The following is a 25,680-nucleotide window of genomic DNA, read 5'->3' on the forward strand; positions in this document are numbered from 1 at the left end:
TATCCATGACATTAAATGTTCATTGAAATGCAATTTGTACTAATAATTTGTATTGATAGGGTCACTGGCCACGAATTTACGTATCCGTGAAACTGTGATTTTCATTTTATCCACAAAAATTGATACCCTTGAATATTAATGAAACCACAGTAATTGTATTTTTGTGTATGTTATAGGCAAACATTACCCGGTAATTGTAATTTTTGTAACTGTTTTAGAAGAAGAAGGCCGGCGACCTTTAGGTCACAAGAGATCTCTATCCTCAGAGTCCCCTAGGAGCCTCATGCATACAGAGGAGGCTGTAACCTACCCTAGCTACATTGTGGCTGGATCTAGAGAAATGGCAATTGATGTGTATGATCTGAAAGGTATTTTTTTTTGGTAGTTGTAATTTACCAGATATTTGAGTGAAATACAAATTATTTTGAGACATGTTGATGTAAAAATTGTATAAATGTGTCAATTGTTTTTGTAGATTGTGTTGAGAATGAAAACCCTGAGAAAAGGAAACAGAAGCAAACCTTTGTTCGTTCTGAACCAAAGAGGAGAGTTGTATCACATAGGAGGACCCCCTCAGCACCTCTCAGTCCTAAACTTGATGACTCCCGCGAAAAAAGCAGGAGTCCAAAAATGTCAAAGCAAAAGGGCATCTCACAAAGTGTTATTGAAATAGAGCATCGAGGAACAGAGGGACTGAGAGAAAATCTTATGTCATCTTCCATTGACGCAGAAAAATTTGTGTTACACATGGATGACAAAGACTTGCTAAAACCAATCGATCAAAAGAGCAAAAGCCCCTCAAGTGACAGTCGGAGACTTAGGAAATCACCACAGAGAGATTCAAAGGAAATGTCTGCTTCTCCTAAAGAACAGAGAAAGACCTTAGACATTAGTGACAAACTACAGAGGAAGGACGAAGTGATCGATTTACCAGAGAGTCCTGGAGCTAGAAGGAAGAACTGGCTAAGCAGTTCATCTTCCACCACCTCCACAACTCCAGATGAACCTCCATTACATCAGTATTTCTCCAGACATCACGACTATGCAGAAATCTCAAACAGTGAAAGTGAACTTATCGACAACATCCAGTCATCTTCTACCTTAAAGGCAGAGGAAAACGCAAACCGATTATCGGACAATTACGACAATGTGGATAATGCAATGTTTTTTCTTCCATCAGATGACACGGATCTACTGCAGTCCATTGATCAGGCAACACAGTCTATTAATCAAGCTTTGGACAACACTGTAACCTCATATTCCTACAGCGAAAGTGAAACAAACTTTTCCTCTGTGGAGTTTTCAAAGAGTAGAACTAATGAATGTTCTAGAATGTCGAAGTGTTTAAGTGTCCCCTCTGACATTCAAAAATCTCTTGAAAACCTAACCTCTGGAAGCCAAACTGACTTGTTATCTTCCATAACTTTAAGTGAAGTATCTACTTCCATAGACAGTTTCAGTCTCAGTGAGGAAACCAGTTCTGGTGCTGACAGAAAGCGTCGGAGTGCCTCACTGGACAGTCTGACCGAATCACCACTCACACGGACATTGATAGAAATCAATGCTCAGATAGACCAGGCCTTCAAGAACGAAGTCCAAAAAGCAAAGAAACTGAAAGAGGAAAAAAGTTTGTCAATCGATTCTGGTGACTTCAAGGAAGAGATTGCAACAAGTATGTATGAATCTGCCAACCAAGACTCAAATACATTCGTGGACAGACCTGCTGCTGAAGTACAAGTTGTTGAAACTCCAAGATTAATTCGTGCTCCATTACGTAGTGCCAAAGACCAAAACTTTTCATTAAATGTGGGGAAGTCTGCTGAATCTACAAACATTTCATCATCATATCAAACCAAAACACGCACTCCTGAGGAGCATTTAGTTGCTTTTTCCTCTGTACAGCAAGTTCACAGTGCTTCATCAGAATCCAGAATAATCTCACCTCAAGAATCTCCCAAGCAAAACCTAAAAGGATCTGCCTCATCCCTCATTTCTATGTCACCTTTGTCGAGTCCAGTCATGGCAAGGACAGGAAGTTCTCCCATGTCAAGTCCTGTTCAGAGACGCCCAAAACGTTCACAACCAGACACCCCCACCCAGCCCTGGGCCCAAGATAGTCCAATCTCTAGTCCTGGTGCTGCTCAGGGGGGTTACGTTTCACCATTAATGAGTCCAGCTAGCTCAGACCAATCCTTTGATTACGATTCTCAACAGAGAAAAATGCTGTCCAGGAGAGGAAAAGTGACTTTTGATTTGTCTGATGATGATCTCTATTTTCTTTCACAACAAGGAAAGAAGAGAGAAACACTTAAAAGATCTGACTCTAATTCATCCTCTTCAACTGTATCTAGTCTTTCGAGTCCAGAGGCCCGGGTAAAACAAACCTCCAAACCTGACAATTCTCCTTCTGCAATTCCAAAGCAGTCAGCTAAAAGAGATTTTCCACATTTATTGCTCTCTTCCTCAAACACTGATACAAAATCCACTTCTAGTCCACGTTCTCCTCGCAACCAGCCAAGATGGGAAGATTTGGCTGGGCTTAACCAAGATTTTCGAGCAATGGCTGGTTTAGATAAATCATCCAACAAACCACAAGGAAAATCAAAAGAAGGGAAGTCAACTACACCACTGACAAAATCTTCATCAAACCATGAAAACTTAGATTCTTCTTTTGACAAAAAGATTCATGACCTTTCCAATTTTAATGAACTCTGGAAAACCCAGCTTGCACCAACTGGTGATGTGTGTAGATTAACTGATAATAGAGACAATGGTCATGGTGGGAATAAACACCAGTTAAAGAGATCTGTGACATTACCAGCTTCCATGGAAGTGCCGCAGACATTTGACCAGAGGGACCGCAGCCCAGAGTGTAGCACAGAAGAAAGGACTGTTGTGGAGCATAAACCAATGATCAAAAAAAGTTTGACAGACTGTGATCTCCCTCAAATAAAACACTGTAGTATTGTAACACAGGGAAGCACAGACACTTCCTCAAGTTCTGAAATGCATTTATGTGAATCTGGAGCAAGTCTTGTGGTGCATGAAGAAAACAGTATGGATAGTCAAGTGAATATATGTAGGAGTGAAAGTTACAACCTAGCTGTGGGACATTCAGTGGGAAGAAATGACATCCAGGACAAGGAGCAAACAAACAAACCAGCACAGATTGGAAAGAAAATCAACAAAACCCACAAGGTTGATGGGAAAGATGTTGTATTGAATATGCCAGTTCTACCCCCTTTGGAGTTGTCTGGATTCCCCAAGTTTGAAAACTCAGATCAAGTTCCCATAACTGGTGCTTCCAAGCTAAGCTGTGATAAAAATGAAAAAGCTGGCAATTGCAATGATTTGTTGGGAGGTGAAGCAAGCTTCCCTGTAAACTTGTCTGACAGTTATTATGACAATTCAGATATGAATACATATGGAGGCGACAACTCTTTAAATGATACAAATTCATTTGGAGGTCATAGCAGTATGATGGATGAGATTGACATCAATGAAAGTTGTTTTGGAATTCCAACACATCAGAATCTCAGCAATGAAATAAGAGAGAAAATGCAAGATCGATTCAAAGTGAAGGATCATAGCTCTACATTTAATGACACTATACAACCAGGACTTAATGTTCGCGAATTCCCAGATCACATGGTAATCGATGAAAATTACGACCATCCTCATGGAATGGACGTTGATGCTTCAGTGCTGGCTACTGGGTACACATCCATAACCAGACCAGCAGAAGACATTCAGATGTTGTCACAAGGGCCACTGATCACTGCAGAACCGTTTGTGGTTGAACAGATTGAACCAGTTAGTCAAATGGTTCATCCCATTGATAATTCTGAGGAAGAGGCACAGAATGCAATCAATGCAGACAAAGAGTTCAATATGACACTTCAAACATCATTGAATCAGAATGCCTTCTTCAAACCTTTGTGTGACAGAGAGACTGCCATGGAAACTGACGTCTGCAGCAGTGTCAGTGGACCACTTCCTCAGCTTCCCCCTCCAGAACAGCAGTTCCTAGAAGTTCATAGACCACGTGTCATGAAAACTAAATCAAAAACTCTCTCAAGTGAAGGGAGTTCAGAGAAAGGTGAAAACGAGGTGATAGTGGAGCATAGAGCAAGTTTTAAGAAAAAAGCCCCTGTTCCTCTGCCAACCTCCAAATTAAGAAAAGAGCGCAAACAACCAATGGAAGCACTTGATTTCTCTGACTTGAATGATGATGTTTTTGTCGATGATGTAAAGTCAAATATAACCAGTAGCAAATTAGTTAGTCGTGTTCATCATAAATCTGTAGCAGAAAGATGTGTTGGAAATTTTCCAGCTTTAGAAGAGCCCCCTAACCGTAGTTCTCTGGATGAATCTGTCCTGCAGATGGCTTCATCACGTCATGATGATTTCACAGAGGAAGACGGTCAAACAGAAGATGTCAGGTTTACAAAAGCTCACAAGTCAACAAAGTTGCAAAGTCTTAAGGAACTGTTTGAAAAGTCATGTAAAGAAAGTGCAGAAAAATTCAAAATGGCCAGTACTACATCTCAAGAAAATTTAGTTTGCTTGCCGACCCCAGAGTCCCCTCAAGACACAAGTAGAATTGTGAATGCTAGAGCTTCGTTTGGAAAACAGAAGTCTTATTCACAGATTGAGCAGTCAGGATTTGAACAGATTGGTGCATGTGGTCCTGCATTGGATAATTTCAATATCCCAGGAAACAGGAGAAGCATTTCGACAGATGTGGGTTATGAATTCCAAATTTCAAAAAATATTGGAATAAGAAGTGAAAAAATTGATAAATCTGTTGCAATAGGGAAGCCTCCTAAACATAGGAGTGTTTCAAAGACAAGGACTGGTAGTGAGTCATCTATGTGCGAGTCTGACATGAGGACAAGGTCTTCTCGATCTGTTGATGGATCTCCAAAGTTTGCTCGAGAGGGATCTCTTAGTTCAAAAAGTTCGCCAAAATCTCAGAGAGACTCCTCTCCCTTTAGCCAAATTTCATCAGATGACTCCCCTCGAGGAATTCGTCGGTGTTCCGAAGAAAGCTCACCTCGAAGTATTCGGCATCAATCTTCCGAGGAAAACTCACCCAAAATTCTAAGGGTCACATCTGATGGCTCTCCCAGGGGAACAAGGCATGTTTCCTTTCAGAGCCACAATCAGTCTATAACAACCTCACAAGGTGCGTCTGGGAGTGGCGTGGTGGTGGTTAGCTCAGAGAAAAACGAAAGAATGACCAAGTCATGTTCAGTGTTAAACACTTCACCCCAAGGTGCATCCAGAGGTAGTGGTCCAGAGGATGTGATGAGCAGGTCTCTGACATTAGAACATTCTCATTCTCTAGAGGAAGCCACATCTCATCTCAAAAGAAGAGGGAGCATTAAAGAGCTCATGCATTTTTTCGAAAGTAAGCAGGAAGGGATTGATGAAGAACCACGACAGGTCGGTCGACAGCGTGTTCACAGTGTTTCGCCAACTTTAGGACTAAGACAATCCAACTCGCGATCTTCTGAATCTTTGACCCTTGTTAATGTCCGTCATAGTTTAGAGTTGCCATCATCAAGTGGTCTATCAACCCTGGAGGGGATGTCGAGACCACAACCAGTTCGAATGGGTCCTAAGCCATTTTACAGTGTCAAAAACAATTGATTTCAAGTGCTTTGTACAATGCATAAAAATAGGGTTTCAATCTGAAATATTACTTAGGGACCACACCTAATCAATATAGCAATAATATTTTCCTTGATATTCTCATTAATATGAATTTCCTAGAACTGATACATTTTTAAAATCATTAAAACACAAGTTGTGTGGCAATGTGCAATAGTGAAGTTTTAGAAAGCAGCATTTTTTACTGTTTTTACACCCATTCCAACTATGATAACATTGACATAGTACAGTTTATTTTCATCCTTTGGCTTCATTTATATTTTTCTTTGATGGTTAGTTTATTGTGCAGTATTATTTTTGGGTATTTAAATTTCAGTTTTTAACTGTCTTTTGAGTTGATGATTATGTCATAAGTCAGAAAGTAGACCATGCACTGCCATGTAGGTAATTGCTGTAAATGCCACTTCATCTTTATAGTAGAGTAACTGTGTAGGAGGCTAGCTGGACTTTCACATGACAGCTTCTGTATCCAGTGTATATATACATGTATACAACATGATAGATATTTGCCATGTATTCTCTCTAGTCAGTATTTATTTATTTTTTGTTTATGTGTATTTGTTAGCAACACTCTTATAGAACTATGTGAACGTGGTATTTTGCCCTATGTATATATAATGTAAAAACACCCTCTTCCTAATAAATCCTTTGTATTTGTGATCACATGCAGATGGTTGTATTGAGCGGTTGTAAATCCTGCTCACAAATGAAAGAGTAAAAAGTCATTATCTGAAAAGAATCCTATCATTTCCTCCCCCTGGTAGCTCAGATCAAATACTAGTATAAACGGGAGTTCCTTACCATAATGAAATTGTCTGTCATCATCAGATAGTTTATTCTAGTTGGTTGATTTAGTGTGCTTTTGTTCATTGGTCATGTGTGAGAGTTTTCCCCCTTCCTGTATTTCATGTGATTGTATGTTTATTTTCTGCACTTCCATGTACTATACCTGTATTTGTATGGGTAAAGATTCGCAAGTGCTTATGGCAGGGTCCCAGTGTAAAAGATTGGGATTTTTAGCATAATATTTATTTTTTATTCCATATTTCATTATCAGAATGTGTAAAACCTCACAAACAGGCAATAAACTGGTGATTAATAAATATTGCAAAACATTACCTGTGTGCATTTGTATTACTGTTATATGATAAGTGATTAGTTAAAGTGATTAGTTGCATACACCTAAAATACTGTCTCATTGTAAAAAGTTACATGAAACAATCAGCTGAAATTTGGAGTTATAGTCTGTCCCAAGATATTTATGCAACACATTTGGACGATTTTTAATGAAATACACATACCTGTGAAAGAAGTGCAATTGAAATAGTTGAAAGGGATAATTTCCAAGATAATTTCATTGACACGTTATCATCTTTCACTTGGAAAAATTCACAGGAAAAAAAACAGATTCCTTACAGAGATTTATAACGGGGAATGTTTACATCTTTTCTCCATTCGGAATACATCGCGCAATTTTTCAACGTTATCATCCGGGCTTGCTGCAATGCAAAATCCCCGCAGACATCACATTTTTTAGCATTGTATTGAAACCTGATAAGTTAACAGGGGCGATTCGACTGAGAAATCTTGGAAATTTTTCACACTTTGGAACATCATTTGATGCCTGAGGTATTTATAAACATCAAACAATTAAGCAAAATGTGAATCTAGGATATCTTGGGACATAGTATAGATGTCAGTAGAATAAACTTCTCGCCACATCGAAATTTCAGGATAATCTTATGGTCTTGAAGTATTGTTTGAACATTTCTCCACCTTGAAGGCTATACATTGTACTGCAAAATCCACAATAACTAATTTTTTTATTTCTCGTATTTAAATTATTGCACTTTTACAAAATTTTCATTTCCTGCCAATGCCTATATAATCCACTGTACAATTTGATTAAATCTGGTTTCTGTCATCACATTCTGTTTTTGAACCTGCTCATTAGATGTAATGGAAAAAAATTTATTCGTAAGAAACTATATTGTTCTAAGATGTAATGACATTGCTCAATACTCTACGTGTATCAAAGAATTACCAAGTATAATTATTAATTTCAGTAGAATGTTTGGATGGATTACATGGTAATGACCAAAATAATGTGATGGAAAAGATATGAGCATGATGTCCATGGTTGGTAATATGTTGACTTATCAATACATCCATAACAAAACAATAACATTTGGCTTTACAAAAAATTTTAATTGAACTTGATCATCTAGACTATAAAATATTGCAAGCACCGATTCACCATAATACAGTCCATAAAAAATGGAGGTATAACTATATCCAATAACTGATTTATATATAAAATGGTATTGTCTTCCAAATGAATACAAATTAATTGTTTCTGTCATGTATTCTCCATATTGGCTGCCTAGCTGAGTTACATTAAGTGTTGCAAGTCAAATACATGTACATATTGTATAACCCAGTACTACTGTAACACTGATCACATAATTATCTTGAGGAATATACAACAATCATACAAATAATAGTATAAAATAAGCCACTTTTTAAATACTTGTTTTTCATATTAATCCCTCCCTGGTAATTAAACAGAATTTTTCCATCACTACCGGTAGTATGTCAAAATTGCAGTTTTTAATTAAGCATCATGTTTAATGATCCTAAATTAAAATTTGGGAATCACTCCATCCATTTTGGATCAAACAGAAGTGGGAAAAATTGTCCATCCATTTTTTCACCCTATAAAAATAGAGATAATATTTACATGAATTATAAAATTAAAAGTAGGACAGATCATAATATGGAATAAACATTTGCTCTGAAATGTACAATGTATTAACACTTGTACCAAAGAAGCTTACAATTCTCACAAGCACAACAGTTGTGTTAGTTACTTCTAGAAGAAAGAATGCAAGTACTCTTTCTTTTATATAATTATATGTACTTCGATTTTACCAGGAAAAACAGTCTGGAAACTAACATATTGCATCTCGCTGAATATCATATGCACTGGTGTTTATCAGTAATATGCATCCCACTCCTTTGGATCCCAAAATTGGGGGAACATTTTTTGACCAAATAGTAATCTTTACTTTAATGATAATGATAATATGTAAGGAAATCTTCATGAAATTTTATATGATACTAAGACTTAACATTCTTTTAAGCTTTCTGATGATGAATTTTTTATGATTATGATTTTATGAATTGTTTTAGTCTATGAACAGCTCAACGGGTGTACTGATCAGAGAAAACAGGGGTACACAGGATTTTATGGGTGTTTTGATATTGGGTAATGTAATGCATTAAATCTATAAAATCAATATATATATTTCGTAATGACTGTATTATACATGTATGTAACTACAATCACCCTCTACATGCAACATATGATAATTTAAAAGGGGCTGGATGGCCATGGTCATTTTTAGACTGTATTGACCTCCTTGAGAAGAAGATCAAGAGCTTTGTTTAGATATTGAAAAATTGTCAAATTTAAAAGCTGAAATATACTGAATTTGTCTTAACTATATAATATTTTATAGCTTAACAAACCATATCTAAAAATGTATCGCAGATCTGATATTTAATTTGTTAACCAAAAAGCCTCCTTAAGGTGAGAACCTGAATTGTAAGAGTCTGTGTTTGAGCATTAGCATGTAGTAAATATGAGAAATGCTTAAATCAAATCATTTGACATGTTAATAAAAGTCTGCAGTATAGGAGACACACCTTGGGGATCTTGATCCCCTTTAATAGGTCTTCGTCTGTGTTGGATATTGTTCCATCTGCGAAGTAGTTCAGGACTGCAGATCTTCTAGGGCTAGCTGACCTGATTTCAAAACAATCACATCATAAAATCTAGAGAACTAAACCTTCTTTTTGTTAGCCATTTACTGTTACATATATTATAAATTTGATTTTTAACTAACTTTATCAAATGAATTATACATATACATATATATTATAAGTTAAAGCTACACTTACTTGTTTCCATAGGAACCATGAACTGCCATACCAGTGTGAAAACTGGCTTCTCCTTTCTTTAGCAGAGAGGGTATAGGTTTAAACTCTTTCTTTTCTTCCTCTGTCAACACTGTCTGTTCAGTGAAATCAATGAAATATTTTAATGATTTTTTCATTTGAAAGAAATTGGCCTTACAGAGATAGTGCTTGTCAGGGTGGTAATGTTGAAATATATTTAAATTTTATTTTGTTTACTTGAAAGTTGGTTTCCATCAAATTTCAATAACAACTGCCAACTTTCTATTTGAAATTAGCTGTTTAACCACAAGAGTCCTTCCCAAGCCAATGACCCTATGGACATGAATTTCACAATTTCAGTAGTGGTGTTCTTGCTTAATTATATCCTAACCACGCACTTAGTTTGCCTGCTAGATGCCCAGTAGTAAAGAAGATATTAATAGATTGAATCAATTTTCAATAAGTATATATCCTAGCTGTCCCTAGAAAGTATTGACAATGATTTTCATAATTTACGTTCCCTTCTTCCTATAGATGCTAAACAAATATTTTGGTCAGGGCAATCCTAATATTGTAAAACTGCACGGTGCAAAACAGACAATGACAGAGAAACAGTTAGCAGTAGGTCATCTGAATGACTCACATGACCTTGACATAAAAATTTTTGCAGGACATTAAAAGATATTTAAACCATTGCCAAGTATGTTTACTTAAAGTAAAGTCATAATACATGTATTACCAAACTTGATCAACAAAATACATTGTTCAATGATCATATTCTTGAATACAGCAATACAGACTTTACTAGTATTCACTTATTTTCAAAATTACAAACCATGATGGATTCCATGTCCTTGAAATTGAAGTCTGTCACGGGCAGTGGTTTTCCATCTCTTGTCCACCTGATGGAAATATTCATTATCTGTCATTTCAATATAAATTAATAACTTGACACTTGTATTTAAAAGAGCTGAAAATTTTGGGCATAAAATAGTTCTTTTTGCAAACATACTACACATATTCAATTCATGACATACCAATCATACACAAGCGTTATACTGGTATACTTGTATATATCTTGGGGTTTCCTTGCAAATGATAACTACATGTCAATCAATAGTATACATGTATCTGGTGAAACATTAATTAAACTTGCCATTTCATATTAATCTAATGTAGTTTTTTGGGCATTACACACGGTACTATTCACTTTACTGATCTGTTCAGTTATCTGCTAGCCATTTATCATTTCTGTTAATGTAAACTGATAGACTCTGCACTAGCATAAGCCAACAAGAGCACTTTTTACCTTGTAAATGTGTTAATATGTGTAACTTTACCTATGGGAGCCTGGAATATAGTACAGGGTACCGTTTTCTTTTGTCTGGTCTTCCAAGGCAATGTGTATCTGAAGTTTACGATGAAATTGTATTGTTATTGTAAAATGCCTTATCATAATTATAATTATTGTTATTCTATTGTTTTTATGAACTTTGAAGATGAAATTAAATGCAGTTGTTTACATGTGTATGTTTCCAACAATAACATCTTGCAAATTGAATTGATTTCTCCATAAAAGGACAAACGCAATTTAAAACTTCAATTCAGGTCTGGTCAAACCATTCAACGAAAATAATTTAAACAAACCCTTGGACTAGACTACTGATAGGTCAGAACACAATTCTAAATCAGGGATGTACTGTAACTTTTAATCTAAATGTTATATCCAACATAAAAGAAAGAAAGGGGAAAAAGAGGAAAGAATGTGGCCGAAATTGAAAATTAATAAATATTACATGTGTCATTAGTTGTTTTTTATTAAACTGATCAAGTTATCTGTAGGCCTGTTCAACAGAGTGGGGGTTAGAAAGTGCTTGCCGAAATTCCCTACACCCGTAATGTAAATGATCACGGCAAGGACCTGCTTTGCTGAACAGGCCTACAAGTGAATGATATATCCATGGCCCAATCTACCATAACACAGTTGAGGGTGAGGACACTTACCGTGATGTGCTGCACGGGTTGCGTCCTTGTCCAGTAGGAGTAGTCCTGATGCCTGAAATATGGCAGCAATAAAACCAGTTTATCTTTCCATCATTTATACCATGTAAAAAGGTTTATAATATTGAAATAATGAGAGTATTTCTTTTATAAAAAAAATTTATTGGTTTTTATCAAAATAATACACAAAGGGTTCTGTCTATTTAATAGATAATAGCAGATTTGATTTTTAGTTAAATTTTTAAATCAACAGGGATATAGAATGAAGGAGAAAGCTGTGACATTTATTACAACTAGTATATCTGAACCAGTATACACTCCTAGACTAATAAAACATGTTAATTGAAAAATATTGCCAAGTGTTCAGCTGAAAGATTAATAATACACAGCAGCAATGCTCACAAAGACAGATACTAAATTTATGTACATTATTGCAATAGACAACACGCAATCAATATAATCAGCGTTCCATATTTTTGGATTACCAGTCAGAATAAGTTCTAATTTAAAATATCTTATTCAAAATGCTTAATGATAAAATTTTTATTAAACTATTTAGGTTAATTTTAATCATAAAAACAACTGTACCTGTAGCTTAACATACAAAAAAACTTGTGATATCTTTACATATCTGAATTTGTCATTTGTTCTCATCATCCTTCATTCTAGTAATTTTACATATTACATAAATGTAGAAAACAATAATTCAAAACATGCATTCTTGTACATGTAAAAGGCTGTACCGGCTGACAAATTGCTTGCTAGGGTACCAGAGTTTGTGCATAGATAGTTAATATGTTTGACAGCCTTCTCGCACAAGCTTTGTCCTTTTGGCTAGGTTGGGGAGTAAGCTGCTAGCTAGCTCTCTTACCATGCCACACAGCCACCATGGTGAGGTGGTTTGGCAAACAACTGATCATGCCAAAATCTCACAGGAAGGCTCTTACCCTTCACAAGTAATTGTGAAGATGGAACCTGGTCATGAAAATTATCATGTATCACTCATTTTTTACTAAATAGAGGTCTGTAGTCATCTACTTATTACTGTGGGTTTTCAAACTGCATGTACGTAATTACATGTATCTATAGACTGTCCCAAGTTATTGCTTCTATCACTTTTTCATAATTTTTAATAAAAATACACATACCTGTGAAAGAAGTACAATTGAAATCGATGAAATGGAAAATATCCAAGATATCTTCATTGATTAATTATCCCTTTTCACTCATAAAAGTTTACAGGAAGGAAAACAAATTTCTTACGGAGATTTATAATGGGAAATGTTTACATCTTTTCTCCATTCGAAAGTGCTCGAGACACCTCGCGCAATTTTTCAACGTTATCATCCGGGCTTATTAATGGCTGATGCAATGCAAAATCCCTGTAGACTTTCTATTTTTGGATGTGTATTGAAACCTGAAGCGGTAGAGGGGGCATTTCAAAACAGATAATCTGGACATTTTTCATATTAGTGGATGAACCTAGTTTGAGCACAAAGGTATTAATTATTATCGAAATATCAAGTGAAAAGTGGTAGAAGCAAAAACTCGGGACAGAGTATAGTATATGATTTCTCAATATTGATGTAATAATTCATTTTAATAAATAAACATTTTCAGAACATATTCAGCATATTTCACGAAATGAAAATATTGTTTGGGTTCTTTTTTTAATTTGACTTTCATATCTCAAAAACACTCAATATTTTTATATTATAATTGATATTAATATATTAATTAAAAAAATATATAAATGTAAACATTTCAAAAAATCAGTTTTACCCACCACAGCTTGAGGGAGAAAGACAAGATCATGGAAGAGCTTTGTCAGTCTCCAATGTCCAAGGCCATGGATCAGAACATTGTTGGGATCACCACTCTGGTTGCTATGGTATTCATACATCATGTCCATTCCTGGATGAGTTATTTCTCCCTGCATGTAAACATGAATATTGATGAATACTTGTCTACGTAACATTGTGTAATGACTCTCTATAAACTAAACTGTTTAATATGGCTAGATATTACGGAGGTTCTAAAATTTATATTGTGTAGTTCATCCATCAAATTGTTCTGTACATTAATAAATTGACTAATATCTGCAGAGTAGACAAGTTGTCTCCCCTTTAAAACAATAGATTGGTAATGGAATCACCATAAATATCTTGTAGTCTTCCAAGATTCTATCACATTGTTCTGGACTTAGTAGTGGAACATTCAGTAAAAACCCATCTTTCCAAAACTGTTCGACCTTTTCCTCACTAAGCAGATACTTCTTCCAGTCTCCTGGACTCTGTAAATATTATATGGTGCAATTAGACATAATACATGTATTCTGATAACTAGGGCAAGAAGTGAATTCAAATGATAGTAACAAGACCAAGATATCTTAAATTAATTTTTTTGTACTAGTATTTTAATTTTTTTTTTTCATATAGCTACATGTTATTATGACATGCAGAAAGTTGTGAATAGTATGAACAAAAAGCAGTTGTAATGATGTTAATGTTCTTTTAAAATGAAAAGCTACATGTATATTTAGAATTGTAAATAACTCTATATGAAAAAAAAGGTCAAGCATTTTGACTGTTGGACTGGAACTGTTAGATTGGAACTGTTAAAATCGGCTGTTAAAAAAGACTGTTGACCGGTGACATCACATTCTGCAAAAACGTGTTATTGATTAGAAAGGGCATAACAATATACAGTTGTTGACTGGGGTCGAGGGCAACAGTTGATCTGTCGGATGTTCGGCTTTGGGCAACAGGTTGCGAGCCGGTCTGACATATCAACTGTTGCCCTTGACCCCAGTCAACAACTGTATACTGTTGATTGGAAGTTATAGATACATGTACTGAATAATGTAGCTTTAACATTAAAGGTTTGAAGTTTTGGAGACATTCTTTCATAAGTAACCCCTATGTTTTATGCCTATATGGTCATCAGGATGAACTTTTAATTTGCTGTCTAATTATCTACACACTGTTGTATTAATACTTTTAAAATAAATTTTAATTTCTCAAATACCAGTACTCAACAAAACCCTTTACAGGCAAAAGTGGATTAACGATATATATCACTGTGCATGCAGTACAAAATACAGATAAATCTACCAAATCTAGGCCAATGTCATTAAAGCAAGGGGCTGTGTCAAAAATAGTTTTGACTAGAAGAGTTTAATAAAGTGCATTACCACTGTGATAAACCAAAGGTAGTAGAATGTGCTGTGCTTTAGAGATATTTTTTTTATCTATACAGGTCAGAGTCTGAGGACCTTTATATCCCTTTACCTTGTCTTTTTTAAAATATATATTAATATAATTGGGAAAAAAAATTAAAATGCACATACTGAAAATAGGCCCAGAATAAATCTAAGAAGATAAAATAAACCGTATTTAATGGCTTGGGTGCTGACATGCATACATGTATATAATTATAAATCTCAATGGTAATTTTAAGGTATATTTTAAGATGACCGTATAACTGTATAAACTATGTCAAATTTTCAGTAGTACACTGAAACTTCTAGCTGCTTCAGAAAATTCCAAATTAATCTGTCACTTTATGAACAAAGAATATATCTCTGTGTCTACGTTAGGGAACACAATTTTAATTTTGCTCACTGTTATTGGATCAAACAATTCCCCTAGAGGTTCATGGACTGAACTGTAGTCCGGAACGCCAGGTTTGAACTCAACTGGTGCTGGGGGTGCCATGTATTCTGAATATATCTAAAATTACATTTAAAATTTACGATAAATCATTCAAATATATTTAAAATAGTTAAATCTATAACATTTGAGTCTACAAAAACTTTTTAGAAACTGAACTTCAGACATTATTTACGACCTACTGAGTAAACGTCTTGGTAAACTTTGACAGGGAAATTAACAAGCTTTTGATGCAGTCATTAAAATACCACCACATAATTAAATCCAATCATAAACTACCTTTGACACCTTTACCTCTCTGAGTCCTGCGGCTCTTCTCGCCAGGTGTGATTGTTTAGAGTTATTCCGCTTTGATGTGATTTTTACAGCTGTTGTGATTACCGCCCCAAGCTGTAAAAACCGTGTTCTTTGATTCTAGATTTTGATGTCTTTGTATCGAATATATGTATTTTTGTTTCAGATTGAAATGCTTAACAATTTAGAGGAAATCTGAAAACTGTTCGACTTTATATCTCTATTTGAATTCAAAACATTCAAAATTATTCAGAGGGCGTAAAACATAACTACTCGGGATTCTTCTTCAAAGTGCCAATAAACGCGCCCGAAACTTACCGAAGACCAAGCTTGTCGGAGAAATTAAAAATGGTGGTTGAGAGATAGGCAGACAATGATGGGATATTTTATCGTGTGTAAAACCGAAACATGAAGAATCTCCTTTGCAGATTTTGAAAATAAGGTGATCATAAACTTAAGGTAAGAAAAATACACGAGAGAGTGCGAACTGAGCGGGGATTTGACTAATGCTTTGTTGTGAGATTTGAATGTAACTTGAATATTGTGAATCACGTAAAGTTTCTCTATAGTATTGAATTCAGAATATATGTAGCAGTTCATTTGTAAGTTAACACCCGTGTCAGGCTAAGCACAGTATCAGTGCAGTTTTGTAACTCCATCTTTGTAAAATACTATGGTTGTTCGTTACACATACCGGTAGTAATTGATTGTATCTGAATATTTTGTACGTACCTGTACATTAATTGTAAATGTAATTTCTTGAAAATTACGTCAATATTTGTAATCCCCGCGATGTACTGATGTAAAAGGAAAGAAAAACATAATGTATTTTCTTATCTCATTTAGGTAATTAGCCTAAATTAATGAAACATTTATTTTGTCCATATAAATTTAGATCAGTGATGTGCAAGATAAAGGGAGCAAAACAGGCATAAATGATCTATTTGCTCTTTTACACTTTTTAAAAACAAAATTTGTTATTTTTTATAATTATTTTTTTTTTTAATAAAATAAATTGTTGACTTTGTACATAACATGTACATAGCTACAGTTCTCAACTATGACAACAAGATTATTTTGCAGGATATCAGAAAATTAGAATACATGTAGTGTGTTTGGGATATTATACCCTCTTTAAGATACAAATTCAGAGTGCATTCACTTTAAGTCAAAACTACAATCACTTCTCTATAATTATGGTCACTACATTAATTTATTCTGTACCGTACGTTGTTTGCAAGGTTTGATTATGCCAAAAGAGGAGAGAGGATATGATTCTAAAAATAACAGACTTAATATTTTCTAACAAAGAACTTACTAGAATAAAAATGTATGAAGGTGAACACTTCTTCACAGTGACCACAAGTATTTTTAATTTGTTATCATAGAAGCTTGTGTAAAAAGAACCATGGTAGACTCAGACTGACTGTTTTAATACTGTGGAATCATTACATTTTGTGGTGGCTCAATTTTCATGGAATTCATGGGTACCTCTTATCCACAAATTAAGATCTTTCCCAAATTAATAACTTATGGTTTTAAAGTCATATCTTCTTATATTGGTTAAGAGAATACTCGAAATTACGTCCCCACAAACCTGTTAAATTTTAGGCTAGGAATCCACGATAATTGGCCCCCACAAATTTAAACGATTCCACAGTATATGAAGGATGTGAGGATATATGCTGTAGAAGCACATATTTCTGTTGGGTCAAAATTTCGTTGTTTTTTAACCAAATAGAATTCCGTTGCCATTTAATTTCGTCATATTGTAATATCTTTGTATTCATTTTTTCTTTGGATAAAAATTCGTCATGGATTTAATTTTGTTGACTTCTACTGCCAACGAAAATAACGAAATTAAATCCTCAACGAATATTTCTGCTTCTACAGTATACAAGATAAACAAGTTTTCATTTTCCTGAGTTCAGCTCTCTATTACTTAGAATTCCAATCACACATTCTATGCATTGTAGCTCTATCTGCTACAAATGAAGCATGAGGAACATGCCCTTGTTTACATGAAATATTTTAAGGCACATTTAAGAACAGCTGACTTACTTGGAACACATCTTTTAAAAGTCCCTTGGGTTTTATTGATGTAAATGTACAATGGGTTAACTGCTTTGTTTTGTTCCAAATTGGAACAATTTATCATGTGAGATTTCTATTAAATGGATTTATGCATATTAAATTTCATCTCATTAATTATACAATTTTAATACAGCATAAGATAAATTCTGAAGCACCTGCTTGAATTCACACATCAAAAAGCCATTAGAATCCCCTTACAAGGGCCTTGTATAAAACAAAGATTCTTTATATATTATTTTTTTCATGTTCAAAGTAGTGGAGAAGTTGATTAGAATTTGTCAAGACTGAAGAGCTTGCCAAATTTTAAAAGATTGTAATGGTTTTGACTGTTTTGATTCCACGTTCTTGTAAAGTTCAGATTTTGATTTTCTGTGTCAAGATTTGTCAAGATACCACTAATTCCCTTCACACCTGTAAAATTATTGCATTACATACAGGTAACATAATCTAACAATGAGGTTTAAGCTTAATCTTGTGATTTTTAATAAGATTACTGACTTTCAGTTATAGAATGAATGTCTCCCATATACTTCAAACGACTGTGTTGATAAGATTACCGGCATACTGATGTTTGTAGTTAGTCATTTCACACCCTCAATCAAATGTGTTTAAGTTTAGGGAAGTACAAGAAGTCGGTATGCTCTTTAGATGTTGAAAAAGCTATTAAGGTATCATGCATGCTGGGATGTAACAACAGTTAATACGGTTATGTTGTATAGTCAGTGCATATTCACCGAGGGAAATATAAAAAATCTGCAAGCTTTTTGTGCAGACAAAGAGAGTTTGGAAAAAGAAAAATATTCCGAGGGGAAAAATGTTATTATGCATTATACCCCATGTGTAAATCATTTACCAAAATATTTATTTTCAATGTTGATTATATTTCTTGAACCTGTTGAAAAGTGTGTGATGAATGGTATACTGTATTCTCATCATCCCTAGAAAAAAATTCCAACAGTGCAGCTACAGGCTTGACACACTTCATTGTTTAAATTTACTTTATTGACTTTGGCAAGGAGGTGTATGCTAGTATATTTGTATGAAATCTTTCAGGAACTAAAATTTCAATCAAAATGGATGGAGCAGAATCAGTTCGTTCAGGGAGGAGTGACAGGTCAGAAAGGTCGCGCCGTAGTCATGGTAGCCACCATCATCACCGACATCACGGAAGTCGCCATCGTGGCACCAGCTCTGACCATGGAGGTCACCGCCCTGTGGAACGGAGCATGGATGAGCGTTCCGTGACCATCAAAACTCCAGGCAACATGTCGGATGCTGAGGACAGGATGATGGGAGAGGAGAGAATAGAGGTACAGGTCATCCCCCAGGACGACAACTGGGGAGACAATACCACAGCTATTACAGGTAGGATTTATTCCATTGGAAATTTACTTTATCAAATTTAACAGTTTTTCTTGTTAAAAAGGACCTTCCTGAAATCACATAATGTAATAATGCATAAAATTTTTTACAAATGCATTTAACCATAAATCAGTGAGTTGAAACTGTACAGGTTTAGTAAATATTTGAAGATGTTTTATGAGAAAACAACAGCAACCCAAAATTTCTTCTATCATAAATGAACTAATTAAACAAAAAAAATCAAAGAATTAATAACATGATTTGTTTTCTCTAGGTAATACAAGTGAAACAGGATTTTCCATGGAGGACATGAGGGGAAAGTTTGGCAAGGAAAGCTTTGAAGAAACGATTGGAATTGGATGTGCACGATATGTTGGCACCACACTAGCCAGTATCTTGTCTGTGATAGCTTTCCTTTCACCAATAGCTATGGTGATTTTACCAAAACTTGGTATCAATGACTGGGATTCTGGTCCCTGTAAACCAGACTGTGAAGGACTTCTCATTAGCTTTGCTTTCAAACTTTTAATTTTGGCAATGGGAACATTTGCCTTGTTTTTCAGGCAACCCAAAGCCACCATGCCTCGTGTGTTTCTTTTCCGAGCAGTAGTTTTATTTCTCGTGTTTGTCCTGACTTTTGCCTTCTGGCTTTTCTATGGTGTCAGAATCATCAAGGAACAAACCTCTGCCAGGACTCCAACATCTCAGTCCATGACAGAGTATAAAGAGATTGTTCAGTTCGCTGTGTCGTTTGTCGATGCACTTTTATTCATCCATTACATTGCAGTCATTCTGCTAGAAATTCGTCAGTTGCAGCCTATGTTTGTTGTCAAAGTTGTCCGCTCTCCTGACGGAGAGTCCAAGTGTTACAGCATCGGTGCTCTTAGTATTCAGAGGGCAGCGGCTTGGATTCTGGAGCAATACTACAGGGACTTCATTGTCTACAATCCATACTTAGAAAACGCCTACAAAAAGCCGATCAAAATGTCAGGAATCAAGTTCTATGATATAGATGGAAATAACTCACAGAATGTACAGAGTCGATCCAGGGCAATATTTGCTGCAGCAGCTCGAAGGAGGGACGCAAGTCATAATGACAGGTGGGATTTGTTAATTTTGTTATTACATGTACATAGTCATGTACTGAAAAAATAAGTAAAAAAACCCGGCATTTATTGCTGAAATGAATTGACAGAGGTACCTGTAAAATCATAGTGCACTTTTATAGCAGAACTATTTTGTTATGTCAGTACCGGTAATTGAATGTTATGGCTAAGTATCTTTGAAAAAATCATGAAATTTCAGTAAAATTCTAAACACAGATTAATGGGATTGAATTCTCTGGTATTTGCAGATTTCATGAAGAAGAGGAGTATAGCAGACGAGTACGAAAGCGAAGGGCTCGTCTGATAGTGGCAGCAGAGGAGGCGTTTACCCACATCAAGCGTATGCAGGAGGAAGCAGGTATTTACAATAAGCCTGTTGTTAAGTACTTGTAATATTTTGAAACTCAAGCCAATCGGAAACAGATTGGTTTGGACTGTAAAGTAGGTAATGGGTAGTACTAAATTGCCCTCTGCTCTAAACTCTGCTGATGCTAAATGGGGTAAAAGCACTCTAGGAAAGTAATTGCTATTCATAATAATAAGATTGATATATATGTTAGTTTATCAAAATATGACTTGAAGGGAAGTTAATGTACTTTTTGGCTCTGGTGGTGTCCTAAATCTGTTATCTTTTATCATGTTTATATGGACTAAGACTTAATATATAATCATGAACAATGTCTACAGAATATGCAAACAGAAGGATACAAAAATTGCTTCATTAATTCATTGCAAATAAATACGTCTATGTACCGATACTCTTAATTTTGCTAACTGAACACATTGATTTAAATGCTGGCATTGGGGCAAAAAGATGATAAAAACTTTTAAATCTCACACACTTGCAAGTGTGAATTGTTCGATAAAATAAATTGAAGATTGCTAAATCGTGTCAATACAGGTATTGAATGAATGCTTGTGCACACCAGCTTCTGTATGGAATATCAACAGCACAGTCTTATTTCTTTAACTTACTAAAGATATGCTCAACACTGTGCTGAGGGGATTCAACACAATCATGGTAAACATTTGTGTTACTGTGGTCAGTGTTTTGGGTTGAAGGACAGGAAGGTTTATGGTCAGATAAGTAAGATTTACAAGGAGAAACCTGATGATGTGCTGATTCACAGGAAGTGACATCTAAATCTCTCTGTATTTCTTTTGATGGAGGGGTAGAACTTGCACAAGTGGTGTGTCCAGTCAAGTGGTAATTAGGGTCAAACAGGAAAGGCAGTCCTTGATAAAGAAAGGAATCCCTTGTACTGGTCACAGCCAGATTGAAAATGACACTTAAAATAAGAATAGAGTTAACTTAACAGTGTACATTCTTTAAATTATTGCAATAGAACGTTAAATTAGGGGCAGTATTGTTATGTGGTTTAGAGTTATAAAAACAAAACACATATAAAGCATCACCATATTGCCATCAATAATGAAAGCTAAATGCAGACCCTGCCTGTTCTGACAGCATGGATTGATATTTGCTGCTCTGTGCATTAGCATCTTTGCGGTAGACCTGATATTGCCATAGAATAAAAAAGAGACACAAAAAAACATAAGACTCATTAGCATCCTGGGATTTTGTTTCCTTCGTGCCTTGGTGTTTTAGAAGATTAAAAATAAAAGGTCGTGTACAGGCATCACAAGGGCCCAACTGTTGTCTATGACAACAAGATTCAGTGATAGAGCAAATAGGAGTCAGGAGGAGAACAGAGTGGCTTAGCTGGGCTCCAAGAAAACAGCCTATGACTCATTGTTATCGATAGGCTGGTCATGCAAATGTTGGCCTGTTAGCTTGACAAGGTTTATGCACCTTTATGCTCAGAATATGCAGATGGTTTATATGATTTGATTTTGGTTGTTTTCATTTTAATTGAAGACAATTCCACTTCCTTTAGAAGTGTTTATGATCTGATTAAGACACTTTATCTCTCTGAGGAATTCTATCAAGGAAATACAAGTGTCTAATTCTATACATTTTATTCAATAGCCCCTAAACCAGTACATAGTATTAACAGATAAATTAACATATATAACATGGTTTATCTAAAATTTTCCATGTTTTTTTGTTTATTATTTCTATACTTTAATTGATAGTTTAAAAGAAGTAAAACTATGACCAAAACAAAGCCCCACATGCACATTTTCATGGTGGATCATCATATTTACTTTATATTAAATTACTTGGTTATAAAAAAAATCTTGCAATTGATGGACTAGTTGATAAAAAAAATCAGCTTTATTAAGTTAAGTACGTTACATCTTTTCAAGATAGCTCCTATAACTATAAGCTATGCTATGAGTGTGAGACATGTTTACCTAACATTATTAAAATGAATCATGAGAAGATGGCCAAAAATATTGCATGAAAAGTCAAAGACCTTTTGTTGAAGGGCAGGCTTGTGAAAATTCATCATACCCTGTTTTGATGAAAATGAAGCCCAATGTAGGATCCACATAAAGCTGGAGAAATGATTGATATGGTTAGATATAATTAGTTCCCCCTCCTTTCTGTTTGATTCTGGCCTTGGAGTCTGACAGTGTGCTGTCTCCCACAAAGGTTCAACTTCATTATACACTACGTCTTTACTCTAAAGCTAGAAAGCAATGGAGCTTTATGAAGTTGGATGTAAAACACAAGACATAAAGGGATGGGGTTTTAATTAGATACGTCTGACATTCAAAGAAGCCCCGGCACAGGTAGAATGCGAGTGTGGTAGAAGTGCCGCATGGTTTTGGGGGAATACCTGGGGCTAGGCAATGCTGCTCTCTGCATGTACTCACTTTGTGTGCTGAATTAACATACAAATAGGAAGAATATCAGGGTAATTCATAGTGATAACACTCCCGCTTATAAGTAAGTGGAAGAAGGATCCCGAAGGGTTGTATTGAAGCAGTGTGGAGGAATTGTAGGGAAATTTAGAAGTCGGATCAACAAATATAAGGGGCTTTTTTCTTTGTATAATTTTACAGTCAATTTTTTTTTGGTAAATTCCAAAGAAGTTTAATGCTTGAAATAAAGGCACCCAGTCCTAGCAAAAATTTTCTAATAACCCTGAAGTTAAATGCTAGGATCGCTTAATGGGCACTTAACAGTTTTATATTCTCTTTCTATGCTAAATATTGATCGGGTTGATATAAAGAAATTCCATCCAGCACTTGCTTTTATTTAGACAGACTTTTAAACTACAAATAGAAAGGAATTAAATTTCAGCCCTAATGCAATACAATACACGTTAAGTGAAAGGTCAGAAATCAGAAGTGTGCAAGACCTAAAAATTATCTGACTTCCTATCTTCATTTTAAGTGATATTGATAAATGTGGTTAGCTCAGTGTCTGACTTCATCAGATGTTATTTTTCTGAACATACTTTTACCGTCATAACATTATTGTGACCCAGACAGGAATATTTGCATCTCCTCTAACATGCAAAGTCATACCTATTGAAAGATTTGTTCATCCATGCATTTATATATGGAAATAATTATTGTTGTATGGTATACGTAACCAGTAATCGCTGTCAGTGAGAAAATGAAATATCACAGTCAAAGGGGTGCGTTATTAATATAGATTAAGATGATTGCATTAACAGTATGTATGTTTATTTTCAGGTGGAGCAGCCATTCCTATGGACCCCAATGAGGCCGCTCAAGCTGTATTTCCATCGATGGCACGTGCTCTACAGAAATATCTTCGCATAACCCGCCAACAACCCAGGTACACCATGGATTCCGTGCTCAACCACTTGGCCAGTTGTATAAGCCATGACATGACGCCAAAAGCCTTCGTAGAGCGGTATTTGGCACAAGGTGTTGTGATCATGAACGACAAAGAATACAAAGAGGTGGAGAAGTGGATTCTCGTCTCAGATCAGCTACTTACGCGGGAACTGGAGCACAATTCCATGTTTCAGTTGCGCCAAAATGACATTTCATTGTTATGCACCGTAAAGAGACTGCCTCATTTCAACCTCACAGAGGAAGTCATCAATCCAAAGACCAACAAGTTTGTGTTGCGCCTGAATTCAGAAACCTCTGTTTAATCAACATTAATGTGGCATCTGGTTGTTTTGTCCCTGTGTCATTGTATAATAGTGTTAAAACATGTATTTGTTCCAAGCTAATATCCTGTGTCCCTGAAAAAATGTGTGTTAATTTTGCCTTGTACATTGTACTCATCATTATTCTGTAGAGTTAGAGATGTGTTTGAAAGAGAAGTGGGGCCAAATGAATATGCAGTAAATGTCTATGTACTTGGCATTGTGAACAAATATTCATTATCAGTAGTTAAATTTTTGCTTTAAAAGTTCATTTTATTTTTTCTGTTTTTGTGATAATTTCATTGAAGTCCTTTGTACAAGTCCATTTGATGATGAATGTTGTGGTTCTGAGAAAAGGTGAAAAGAGTGTGGATGCAGTGGTTTGGAACACACAGTGTTCATCAATGCCCAATTGACCACCAATATGTTTTGTAAAAGTATTTGATTGCAGTATTTCATTTTCATACTCCAAACTTTGGGTGAATGTTTCATTTTGTAATCTCAAAGAAGCATGCATCACCAGTTATTAAAGGTGCCATATCATCATTTAATAACTTGTTCCTTTATATTTTTTTTCTACAAATAATAATCAAGATATTCTGCTGTTAAGTGTTTTGTATGGATTTTTTTTTATCAGTTATGGCCCTTCCAGAATTATACTCAAAATGTTGTGTGAAAATGTACTTTAATCAGACTCCCCAAAAATACGATTTGATTTTGTTACATTCCAACTAGTGCTATACCTGTTGCTAGTATTGGTTATTTTTTGTAACCCTAAAGAAGTAAACTGTTATCACGCTTGTATTAGATTTCAGTATCAAAAGGCTTTAAAACAATCTATTTTGGAGTTGATTTATGTATAATCAATGATGGCTAAAGTACATATGCGAGTGCAATAGGATATTCTTCCATGCCCACTGTTGAAGGAAAGTACTTTTTTAATTTATATATGAGGAGTCTTTTTCAGTTTATTTACCAGTAGTTAGTTTTGTAAAAAAATGTACATCAATTTTTGGACTGCATGTGTGTGTAAATAATATTTTTTCACGATGGTGCATCATTTTAATAAATTTGTTCATTAAATTTTCTTTTCTTCCAGATCTGAAAATCTTTTTGAAATTATGTACTTGTACAATTTTTGTATTATTTATTTTTCAAGAGGAGAAAAAGTAATTTACCCGGTATTAGACTTTTTGATTCTAGCAGCAATTAAATAAAACTTGTTATTTAACGGCAAATATTAAAAGGATACACATGATGCTGATTTTTTATTCTACATTTTGTAAACATTTTTATTGTTTTATCTTTATTTTTATCCCTGTTCAAGCATGCTCTTCCGGTATTATTTTCAAACAAAAAGATATTCATTAAATTTTCTGATTTTATTTCTCAGGTTTGATGTTTTCTTTCAATGAAAACAAGGAAAGACAAATCTTTATATGTGAAAAAAGGAAACAAATTTATTACTTTTGTAAA

General features: G+C 35.0%; 3 protein-coding genes across 16 annotated transcripts in view; 2 read left to right on the forward strand and 1 right to left on the reverse strand.

The window, feature by feature from the left end:
• The window catches only part of LOC105334355 (uncharacterized), a 29,342-nt gene extending 22,548 nt beyond the window's left edge, over nucleotides 1-6,794 (forward strand). For 12 of the 13 annotated variants that reach the window (XM_011437768.4, XM_011437760.4, XM_011437767.4 and 9 more), the window contains 2 exons: nucleotides 219-368; nucleotides 476-6,794. In XM_011437768.4, the coding sequence (XP_011436070.3) occupies nucleotides 219-368; nucleotides 476-5,655 (5,330 nt within the window). In that variant the 3' untranslated portion in view covers nucleotides 5,656-6,794. The remainder of the gene's footprint in view (nucleotides 1-218; nucleotides 369-475) is intronic. The other variant, XM_066075221.1, reaches the window with a different exon arrangement.
• Nucleotides 6,795-7,863: 1,069 nt separating this feature from the next.
• LOC105334360 (phytanoyl-CoA dioxygenase domain-containing protein 1) lies at nucleotides 7,864-15,741 on the reverse strand. Of its 2 annotated transcripts, none has more exons than XM_034448177.2 (11): nucleotides 15,603-15,741; nucleotides 15,261-15,368; nucleotides 13,793-13,930; nucleotides 13,424-13,570; nucleotides 12,509-12,612; nucleotides 11,641-11,692; nucleotides 10,977-11,044; nucleotides 10,472-10,538; nucleotides 9,640-9,752; nucleotides 9,385-9,484; nucleotides 7,864-8,391 (listed from the first exon to the last, which is right to left on the reverse strand). In XM_034448177.2, the coding sequence occupies exons 2-11, from the start codon at nucleotides 15,351-15,353 to the stop codon at nucleotides 8,332-8,334; spliced, it is 942 nt and encodes a 313-aa protein (XP_034304068.2). In that variant the 5' UTR covers nucleotides 15,354-15,368; nucleotides 15,603-15,741; the 3' UTR covers nucleotides 7,864-8,331. The 2 variants fall into 2 exon arrangements, with proteins under 2 accessions (XP_034304068.2, XP_034304067.2); XM_034448176.2 differs by having other exon boundaries at nucleotides 15,588-15,722.
• A 178-nt stretch (nucleotides 15,742-15,919) lies between these two features.
• On the forward strand, nucleotides 15,920-24,300 carry LOC105334359 (vang-like protein 2). The gene is made up of 5 exons (XM_011437780.4): nucleotides 15,920-16,061; nucleotides 18,750-19,061; nucleotides 19,333-20,158; nucleotides 20,413-20,522; nucleotides 23,777-24,300. Exons 2-5 carry the CDS (start codon nucleotides 18,770-18,772, stop codon nucleotides 24,205-24,207), a joined length of 1,659 nt encoding a protein of 552 aa, XP_011436082.1. The 5' UTR covers nucleotides 15,920-16,061; nucleotides 18,750-18,769; the 3' UTR covers nucleotides 24,208-24,300.
• Nucleotides 24,301-25,680: the final 1,380 nt, after the last annotated feature.

This window comes from Magallana gigas, chromosome 2 (assembly GCF_963853765.1).
Source record: "Magallana gigas chromosome 2, xbMagGiga1.1, whole genome shotgun sequence".
In the NCBI taxonomy this organism is placed as follows: domain Eukaryota; kingdom Metazoa; phylum Mollusca; class Bivalvia; order Ostreida; family Ostreidae; genus Magallana; species Magallana gigas.

Excerpts from the sequence above, each read along its gene's own strand:
- LOC105334360 (XM_034448177.2), bottom strand. The coding sequence starts at position 15,353 with ATGGCACCCCCAGCACCAGTTGAGTTCAAACCTGGCGTTCCGGACTAC. Across the intron at positions 9,753-10,471 it reads AGGACATGGAATCCATCATG|ACAGTGTTGACAGAGGAAGA; the intron begins GTTTGTAATTTT and ends TTCACTGAACAG. Across the intron at positions 8,392-9,384 it reads AGGGGATCAAGATCCCCAAG|GGTGAAAAAATGGATGGACA; the intron begins GTGTGTCTCCTA and ends CTATTTTTATAG.
- LOC105334359 (XM_011437780.4), top strand. The coding sequence starts at position 18,770 with ATGGATGGAGCAGAATCAGTTCGTTCAGGGAGGAGTGACAGGTCAGAA. Across the intron at positions 19,062-19,332 it reads CAATACCACAGCTATTACAG|GTAATACAAGTGAAACAGGA; the intron begins GTAGGATTTATT and ends TGTTTTCTCTAG. Across the intron at positions 20,159-20,412 it reads GACGCAAGTCATAATGACAG|ATTTCATGAAGAAGAGGAGT; the intron begins GTGGGATTTGTT and ends TGGTATTTGCAG.